This window comes from Populus nigra, chromosome 17 (genome assembly GCF_951802175.1).
Source record: "Populus nigra chromosome 17, ddPopNigr1.1, whole genome shotgun sequence".
Classification (NCBI taxonomy): domain Eukaryota; kingdom Viridiplantae; phylum Streptophyta; class Magnoliopsida; order Malpighiales; family Salicaceae; genus Populus; species Populus nigra.
In genome coordinates this window covers 8,829,377-8,839,520 of record NC_084868.1, presented here as the reverse complement: position 1 = coordinate 8,839,520, position 10,144 = coordinate 8,829,377, and the positions used below count along the sequence as shown (strand labels likewise).

The 10,144-nt window shown below is 32.6% G+C and overlaps 1 protein-coding gene across 2 annotated transcripts; it reads left to right on the top strand.

Annotated features, from left to right (window-relative positions):
• Window positions 1-4,593: 4,593 nt before the first annotated feature.
• LOC133676658 (uncharacterized) lies at window positions 4,594-9,667 on the top strand. Of its 2 annotated transcripts, XR_009835644.1 has the most exons (14): window positions 4,594-4,753; window positions 4,830-4,916; window positions 4,997-5,070; window positions 5,179-5,250; window positions 5,348-5,376; window positions 5,463-5,513; window positions 5,936-5,986; window positions 6,274-6,330; window positions 6,438-6,520; window positions 7,023-7,170; window positions 7,365-7,415; window positions 7,878-7,982; window positions 9,041-9,128; window positions 9,288-9,426. XR_009835644.1 is itself a non-coding variant. In XM_062098373.1 (13 exons), the coding sequence occupies exons 1-13, from the start codon at window positions 4,686-4,688 to the stop codon at window positions 9,423-9,425; spliced, it is 1,014 nt and encodes a 337-aa protein (XP_061954357.1). In that variant the 5' UTR covers window positions 4,595-4,685; the 3' UTR covers window positions 9,426-9,667. The 2 variants fall into 2 exon arrangements, 1 of the variants encoding a protein (XP_061954357.1); XM_062098373.1 differs by lacking the exon at window positions 9,041-9,128 and having other exon boundaries at window positions 4,595-4,753; window positions 9,288-9,667.
• The last annotated feature ends 477 nt before the right edge of the window (window positions 9,668-10,144 follow it).

The following is a 10,144-nucleotide window of genomic DNA, read 5'->3' as shown; positions in this document are numbered from 1 at the left end:
GAGGTCATGGGAAATCAATAAAAAAAAGAAAAAAAAAGGTAATTGCTTAATTAGAATGATCTTGCATCCTTTCAAGCAATGTTCATAAGTTTAGTTGATTGGGTTTCTCCTCTCTTGATTTCCGCCCCAAGACAGCAACTAAACAAGTTGGCGAGGGTCTCTCGATGGGGCGATGCCAAAGCTATGAAAAAGATCAAATGATGAAATATATGAAGTTGTTATCGTTAGGTCACGTTCTTCACCAACTAAATGGCATCTAGTGATGAGAAAACATATGAAATCAATTTCGAGATATAAAAAAGTCTTCACCGAGTTCTTTCACTAGCTAGGATTGTAGAAAATGCCACCAAGTTCTTTCACAACACTTGTCAGCTGGTCATGATGCAGGTAGCATCTTTGCGTTTAGTTGGGGGTGGTTCAGGTTTGGTTTTTGACTCGCAAGTTCGATCCTATGCACCATCGGCAACTGGGATCACAACCATGGCGATAGCTCGTGTCACTTGACATGAAGATTTTGAAGTTACCTTCATGTCTCTGGTTTCTATGTCTTCCATGAATAAATAGCTTTTAAATCATTGATATGATGATTGAAAAAATATATTTTCTTTTCCTTAACCTTTGATTTCCTTGTGTGTTAAGCGAGCTGAGATGGTTTTTTTTTCTTTTCAATAAGGAAGCTTTAGGTTATTGTTCCGGAGAAAAAAAACAAAGACGGGTAAAAGAAGAAATGTACTTAGTTGAAATGACATAGGTAGACACATAAAGATAAATGATGTATTTTCAAAACATGAGTTATAAAGAGAAAATGTATCTAGATATAATATTTAGTATTTATTATTCTTAAAATATCCATGTAAAAAAATTTTAATTTTAAATTGTCCAATTAAAGCATGTAAAGATAAAAATAAATATTATCATTGTTTTAAAACATGACTCGAAGTTCGGTCCAAAATAAAACCCATATCACGAGTCGAGAAGGTCAACTCAGGTTAATTCCATTTTTTAAAGGATCAAAACGACCTTATTTAACCAAATTTTTTTTCAAAAAACTATCAACGAGTTTTTGAATCGAATTTTACTAAGAGTCGATCAAGTCGTGAATCGACTAGGTTTTTTATGGGGTTAAGCTGGATCAATTATTTTTATGTTTTTTCTTAAACCTGAATCAATCTAAACCTTGAGCTCATTTGAATTTTATAACTTGAATTATTATACTATTATTAATTTCAACACTCAATATAAACTATAGTAAAAATATAATATCTATTTTTTTTAATATGTAAGTTTGATAGTAATACATATTAAGGATAAAATAAATATTTTTCATATTTTATTTTGTATTGTCTAACATCAACCAAACATGATACAGAGATAGTCATTTTATCTTGTATACCAAATATAATTATGTTTTTGTCTCCTATTTTGTCTTTTTTTTGTTGTCTCTGTCTCCTTTATCCCAGGATAATAACCAAACTCAACCTAAAAGAGTCAATACATGGAACCATAAATTTTACGTTCAGATTTTATATCTTAACACAAAATTATATTTTTTAATTCTAATTTTTTATTTTTATACTAGTCGGAATTTGATACCTGATGTAGATGGAAGTGAAGAATAACAAGGTTTGTCAAATCCTTAAAAAATCAAGAATACTATAACTATAAAAAAACAATTATTCAAAATATTCAATTTTTACTCATTCAAGTCTTACTTGTCAAAAAGCTATTACAACCCTTCATGTATACAAAAACAAAAATAGAAAACTCTATAATACTAAATAAAAATAAGAAATAGGAAAATTATTCCCTCAAGTAGGAAAACTAGAAAGCCTAATAATAAATAATAAGAAAAAAAAATCCTAAACTAAATGAGAAGAAATAAAAATAACTAAGAAAATATTTATTTTTCCAAAAAAAACTCATGTATCAATCTATCTGGGTTAGAAAGAACTCGTCCGTGAGTTCAGACCATAATAAAAATTTATCATTCACCACGAATATCCTTTTGTGTTTGAACAACCTCATCGTAGATCCCTAATACTTTTGTGTGGGTTGTTCTATCATGAATCCCTAACACAATAGTTTTTTGTAGGTTACCTCATCATGAGTCCCACCACTATAATTTTCAATAAACATCCTGTTTTGCGATCTCTTCCAGCAATGGTTATTTAACATAATACAATAAATAATTACGATGAATAATTAAGTTTTGATATATATCATCTATAACCTCCAACCAAAATAACCATGAATCATTGAGTTTTGATACCAACTAATGTCAACGAGAGTGAAGGATAACATGGTTTGTTACAAGTCAAAACTCTCAAAGACTAAAAGCACCATAACTACAAGGTGGCACCCAAAATATTCAATTGTTATTCATTCAAGTCTTATGTGTCAAATGTTGGGTTTCCCGAAACACATTCACGCAATGAAAATGATAAATTTATAATTTTTTAAAAGTCCCAAAGATCTAGTCTTGTCATTTTAAAAGTTCATTTTATTCATTTTTTGGTTCAAGCGTGTGAGAGGAGATAGAAAGTCAATGGATAACGATAAAAAAGAAAAAAAAAAGAGCTTTTGTTGGCCATATTATTGCAACCAAAATGGTTAATCTTGATGTTATTGAGTTTTATTTGATAAGAAGAGTTCCACGGTGATGATTTTATTTCTCTATGAACATGAGTTTGTTTATTTTTTATTTGATTGATTTCCATTTTTTTTTAGTGATTTTAGGGTGTTTTAGGGTTGGTAAGTGATTTATAGAGGTTCTTATTGTGTTTTTTTAGGTGCTTTCAAGTAAAAACAACTAGAAAAATTGATTTTAAGGTTTAAAAAACTTGAATCTTGATTTTTCAATCACTAAAAGTGACTAGAAAACATCATAGTAGGTGATAGGTCGGTTTCCATTATAGGTGAGGTGTCACCTATTAGAAAAGAAAAAAAAATGAGTCTGGGTTTTTAAATGAAGGCCAAACATGTGAGCTTGACTTGACAGACCAATACGTTTAGGTCTTTTTTAAAGGATTAGGCATGCTATTCTATTTAGGCACGCACGTTTGATCTATTTTTTAATTTTATAAAAATTAATTAATTAATTAAATTAATTAATAATATATTTTTATTAAACACCATTTAATTTTTACTTTGCTTTCAAATAAAATCACAATAATCTTTTTATAATATTAGCAAAAAAAAATTTTACATACCATTATCGTTTATTTTTTAATCTTATCTGTTTTTTTATAAAAAAAATTTTTTTATTAGTATATAATTCAATAAATTATTAAAAAAAATACAATGTTTTCAAGTGAATTAGATCCATGAAATGAGTTGCAGGAAATATTATATATTTTTATTTTATATTTTTTAAAAAAATTGATCCACGGGTCAATCACCTCGTATATTGATAATTGGACTAATTTTTTTCTTTCTTTTCGTCTTGTTTGGACCTTTGTGCATCTTAACGGGGCTGAGACCTAAATCTCCATCCCTCCGTAACCCCTTGGGATGCAATGGGATTGGCTCCCAGATTTACGGATATGGAAGGCGTGAATTGATATTTTTAAAAAAAATACATAAAAATAATACATTTTTTTATTTTTTTAAATTGTATTTTAATATCCATAAAATATTAAAATAACATTAAAATAATTTTTTTAAAATATTTTTAAAACGCATCAAGTAAATAAGATTGCTTACGCCATATTTGTTTTTCCATTTTAAAAGTATTTTTAAAAAAAATTTAAATTTTTTTATTTTTTTATTTACTTCAAATTAATATTTTTTGATATTTTTAAATCATTTTGATTCTATGATATTAAAAATAATTTTTTAAAAATAAAAAAAATATTATTTTAATACATTTCTAAATAAAAAATAATTTGAAAAATAACCACAAATACACTCAATAAAAAACAATTTGAACCATCTAGGTGGTGACCCAGTGGTAAGAGCTTGGGACCAAGAGGTTTGTTCCCTCTATAATCTCAGGTTCGAGCCCTATGGTTGCTCATATGATGGCCATTTGAGACTTACATGGTCGTTAACTTCAGGGCCTGTGGGATTAATTGAGATGCACGCAAGCTGGCCCGGACACCTACGTTAAACTAAAAAAAAAACAATTTGAAAAATAACCACTACCCACAAATATAAAAACGTTTTAAGTTGAATTATCTAGTAAGTGGTCCAGTGATAAAAGTTTGAGATCAAGAGCTTTGCTCCTCATGTGGTCTCAAGTTTGAGCCCTGTAATTACTAATATGATGGCCACTGAAAGCTTACACGATCGTTAACTTCAGGGCTCGCGGGATTAGTCGAGGTGCGCGCAAGCTAACCCAAACACCTAATTAATAATAATAAAAGAAAGACTCTAGGTTGTACCTTCGATTCAAGTAGTCCTACCAACAGCGGGCATTTTGTCCGTCTATATATATATATATAGTTTAATATAGGTGTTTGGATCAGCTTGTGTGCGTCTCGATTAATTTTATGGGCTCTAAAATTAATAATCATGTAAGCCTCCAATACCCATTAATTATATATGTAATCATCGGTCCATGTATTACAATCATGAGAGATCGATCAACACTCATTTCATTAATATAATATAATAATAATAAAATAGAGAGTTAATATTATTAAAAAGAATAAACAAAGTACACGAAGAAGAAGAAAAGGCAATAAATGACCTGTTCATCTTGTTCCCTTCATGCTCCTACTTCATCTTTCTCACTGTTCTTCACTTCCAGAAGGTATCCATTAATTACAATATCCGTTTTATCTAAAAGTAATAACCGGGTAGTAAAATTTATGATCATCAAACTGTAGAAGCAGAGGCAGAGATATGAGTTGTCCGAATTTGCTGCTTTCTAATCCCAGAAAGCATGCTACTTTACGACTCTCCAAAATTTCCGGGTATTCACATCTCCTATTAACTCCATTCTTTTGTTGTTTTCGGTATTCAATTATGCATTAATGGGTGCTCTGATTTTCAGTCACACAACTGAATTGTTAGAGATTCAATCTGATAAACCCACCTTTCATGTTCTCTTTATCCCTGGAAACCCAGGTCAGTCCATGCCTTTTGATGTTTGTTAGAGTACAAGTAGTAGTAATGGAGTGTTGGATTTCTGAATTATGTGGATTTGTTCTTCTTTTGGTTTGTTAATTAATGCAGGTGTTGTTTCGTTTTACAAGGATTTCTTGGAATCCCTGTATGAGTTGCTTGGTGGAAGTGCTTCTGTTACAGGCATTTATCTGCAAATGTTTCCCTTTTGTTATTGAATTTTGAGATATGATTTTAACTTTGATTGGTATATATATATATTTTTTTTGCCCATTAACAGCTATTGGGCACATATCTCACACTGAAAAGGTACTTGCTTTTGTCATTGTATGTTTTCTTTTTAGTTCACTTGTGGAGAGTTATATAATTCTTACACGAAGTTTTGTTTTTGTTAGAATTGGGAGCACGGGAAGTTGTTCTCATTACAAGATCAAATTGATCATAAGGTGTCGTCCTTCTTACTTTATTGGCTTTCAGCGGACTGTTGGCTTGGTGAATAATGTTGAGTAAACTTTTAGAATTTGGCAATATAATTTCTGGTGGTAAACCCTTGTCTCGTGAGGTAAAGAATCTAGGTGAATTAGGCTCATTGACTGTGTGAAGCTTAAGGCAACCTTGTTAATGAATCTGCTTGAGCTTTGGAGAATGCACCAGTAACAGAACTACGGACCTGAAATTGAAATTCCATCTTAGTGAGAAATTTCCAACTCAATAGTTTTGGTCTTGATTGCCTTTATTGAAGAACTCTAATTCCTTCCCCGGCCCCCCCTTTCCCATATAAAGTACTTATGCTTGGTGAAAACTAGTCTGTTTTTCAAGTATAGTATATTGAAAATTATAATTTCCATTTGATCTTCTCATTGTGCAGGTGGATTTCATCAAGCAGGAACTGCAAAATAATGAACTTCCTATAGTACTGGTAGGAGGCATTTTCTCTTAATGATTTATATTATATTTTCCATAGGAATCCAATCCCTTTGGTTCCTTTCAATTCCAAAAAGATGAGAGTACCATGAAATGCCTGACCAAGATCACATTATATTGGATCAAAATGTGTTTTCATAAACATAATCAATAGATAAATTGGAGCTTTATTTACATTATCACTACCATATGTACAAGTTGTAAAGTGGAAGAGCCAACTACTTAATTTATGAGTTTTTCTGAACTGAAGTTCTTAATAACTTTAATATTTTCTCTCTGAAGGTTGGGCACTCTATTGGTTCCTACATGTCACTTGAAATACTAAGGTTTCTAGAGAAGGTGATGACTGCTTTCTGCGAATTTTCTAGTTCCAGTTTGTGTCCTGATCTCTCATGTTATGCTGAATTAGCAAACTTGCTGCTTGACATTTAACTCTGGCGTTGCAGGTTACATATTTTATAGGACTATACCCTTTTTTAATGTTGAATCCACTATCAAAGCAACAGTCTAATATCGAGAATGTCGCAGAGTAAGCTTTATTTCTATTTTGAGTTTGAGTGACATCACTTCCATCATCCTTCCAATCTTCCTTTACATGCTCTGCTCTCTTATGGAAGCCTGTGGCCCTTATATTCAAGTTGCTGATAAAAGACATAGACACTCCAGTGGACACACTGATTGGAACCATCAACAATTGACTGTGTTTTCATGAACCATTAAAAAGTTCTTGATTTTTCCACCCATTTCCTTTCCTGGCTACTTGCTTCATGCCCTCAACAATCATTGCCTGTTTGATGAATATTTACTAGGGTTACTTGATAAAAATCTGGTTGGGACATCTTAAGGAAATTATAAATTAATTAATGTAGTCTAACCATCAGCGGTAGAGATTAGCTTTTAGCATGCTGTATGGCCTGGAACCCTGTTTATCCATGTTTAAAATCATGCTCTCGTTTCTAGCTGTAGTTTTGACTTTTGTTAGTGAAGCACTGAGGCACAAGGATTTTATGACAGAAATTTGTGACTTTCAGGTCCTCCATTTTGTCTGCTTTACTTAGTTTCAGTGTAGCATCCTTGGGGTTGCTACCTCAGTGCACTTTAAGGTTTATTCTGTCAAAATCTCTTGGGAGTTCATGGTCTGATACTGCTATTGATGCTGCTTGTAGTCACTTGCTGCAGGTAATGGTCATATTTTTTATATGAGATTAAATTGTGGGCCTCATGACTTGCAAACATATTTGCAACAAGCTTTAAACTATTCGTTTTTCTTTTTGTATGGTTCCTTATTGCTAATTTTAAAAAAACATAAGCTAGGTATCTGCATGTTCTGAGTTTGTTAATTTATATTAATTTGATATTTCATTTGTTCACAGTACCATACCATCCGAAACATGCTTTACATGGCATTGATGGAATTCAGAAAGGTAATTTTGATTGCTTAGAAGATTAATATTTCAAGATATTAGAGTATTGGATCAAATTATATTGAATTCTTCCTGAAATGTTCTTGCAATGTAGACATTTTGGAACATCATGTCATGTGTTATTATTGTTACTGTTGTACTATAACAAGGTGTTCCATATTGTCATGTTGGGGACACATTTCAAAACTCTTTCTTTTCATAAAGCCTTCTTAACATCTGACCCTCATAGTCAAATGTTTATTTTGCCAAAACATAGTTTATTAGTACTTGGATTTTTATTTTTTTTTCCCTGAAATTTTCACTAAAAAGCCTTTGTTTAACATTTTGTTCATCCACTTACAGGTACAATAAAGCTGATGTTACCTCTTCAAATCCAGAAAAAAGGTTTAAGTGGGTGTCACCCCCATATTGCATTAAAGTACATTTACAACCAAGGGTTAATCATGGTTCTTTTTATGTTAGCTTTCAGAAATGCCAGATTGGGCTTTCATGAGAGAGAATCACGAGAAAATTGCTTTCTTATTTGGTGTTGATGACCACTGGGGTCCGCTGCAAATGTTTGAAGAGGTGAGTGATGGATGGGTTCATGATTTCTTGTGAGGGCTTGTTGTATGCTTGTATCCTCTTGAAAGCTCGTTGTGTATGTGTGCACAACTGACCTGCGTGTTTAGCTCATGGAGAGCATGTTAAATTTGTATGGTGAAGCCTTTGTATAGTTGACCCTTAGGATACTACCTCTTTCTGTTTGCCTTCATCATGTTTGGGACCCTTAGGATGCTACCACTTGCATAGTTGACCCTTAGGATACTATGATTTGGTATGAACACTAAGCCTACGGTGAGCTAGAGAAACTATAAATTCTATTTTCAAATCAGAGGGTTTTAGCACAAGATAAACAAAGGAGAGAGGACTGCATAAGGCAGTTCTGAAACATCATGGCAGAGTATCTTACTGAATTTTAAGGAATATAAAGTAAGAGTATGAACAACAAGAATTCTCCAGTTATCATGCCAATTTCAATAAGTGTCTTTGGACCTCTATTTTGTGGAGAAGAAGCCTGAGAAACGACTACCACATTCATTAGAGGGCAATTCTAGTGCCAGCAGTCGTGGTAATTCCAACTCTAACAACGTATATTTAAGTAGTTGTAGTTAAAAAGCTCGTGGTTGGATTTTAGGCTGTGTTGGTAGGTCCGCCTCAGGTGTGCACTGGTCGCCTCATCCTTTCTATTGACGATGCACTCCTGACCTTAACTGGTCGGGTCGTGCCTCCTTTGAAGAAATTAGAGTGCTTAAAGCAAGCTTACATTTTGATGCCATGTCAAAGAACTAATTCAACCCAATAACTTAAGCTTTTAGGTTGAGATGGTTTTGTAATATGGTATTGGAGCCTTATTGATCAATCGGTCACAAGTTTGAAACTCATCATCCTCATTCAATTTGATAAAAATTAAGCACAAGATAGTGTGTTTGTGCAAGTTTCAAGTTCAAAAATCTTTCACTGGAAGGAATTTGTTATAGAATTATATAAATCATATCTTGAGACTTCATCTAACAGTTTAAACTATTGGATTGAAATGATTCTGACACCAAACAAGCATACATTGTGATAAAATGGTGTGGCAGATATATATCTTACTTGGGGAATGGTGATTGAATAAAGATTGCAAAATAGTGAACTTTACTGCACTCTTTATGGTGATGATGGATCACTGTAAGTCTGCTTCATGATGTTTACTACTCTTTCTTATCAACTTGCTTCAAGAAACTGATCTTGTGCTTCAATATATTAAGCTACACTGTTTCTGCCCTCGGTTTAGCATTCTTCAGTTTCACTTTCCAGGCTTTGTTCAGCTCACTTTCATGCTCGCAGATTTCGAAGCAGGTTCCTGGTATTTCTCTATCAATTGAAAGGGAAGGCCATACTCATAGTTTCTGTTGCACTGAGGCTGGCTCGGAATGGGTTGCCCACCATGTAGCGAGCTTGATTAAGAAAAAATTACCAAGCTGAGGTAAAAAGGTCAACTGCCTTTTCATTTTTCTGATTTCCAGTCATCTATCGTCCCTGATTTACAGGGAAGTTGGACAGCTGATCGCACTGACTCCCATTCTTTTATAGTTTCATTTCAAATTAAGTTAATATCCCCTCGAGGATTGTTGTATCTTTCTCTCTGCTCTTTTTTCTCCCCCATCTTTGGCTCTCTGGTGTTTTTGGAAATAATTCAATGAAGGGAGGTCGCTTGCTAATGCAAATAGCCTAGTTGGTAAACACTCTCGATTTTGGAGTCAGGACTCTTGCAAAATCTAACAAACCGTACAGTTCATTTCCCCCCTATATAGGTTATAGATTCATCAATCCTCCACTTCTGCTCGTGCTTGCAAATATATAAGGTTGTTTCGGTGAAAACTTTAATTATTGTTTTTAATGTTAAAACGATGAAACTGATTTGCACTCTAAGAGGGCTTTTTGTTCTTGTGATTGTTTCTCGCAAACTATTTTGAAAGAACTATTTATTATAAAATATATCATATTCAATTTTTAAATTTAATTCATTTGTTAAAATATATTTTCAACTCAAAATTCTATTAAATATTTTGCCGTTAATAATTTACTTATAATATCATCTCTATTGTCGTCATTGCACCCTACCTTCATCACCATGCTATTACTATCATCACCGATGCCTCTCCATCATAACACATTATTGTCATTCAATTACCATCATATTT

Coding starts and splice junctions, on each gene's coding strand:
- LOC133676658 (XM_062098373.1), top strand. CDS start 4,686: ATGACCTGTTCATCTTGTTCCCTTCATGCTCCTACTTCATCTTTCTCA. Junction 5,514..5,935: donor AAGATCAAATTGATCATAAG/GTGTCGTCCTTC, acceptor CTCATTGTGCAG/GTGGATTTCATCAAGCAGGA. Junction 6,521..7,022: donor AATATCGAGAATGTCGCAGA/GTAAGCTTTATT, acceptor TGTGACTTTCAG/GTCCTCCATTTTGTCTGCTT.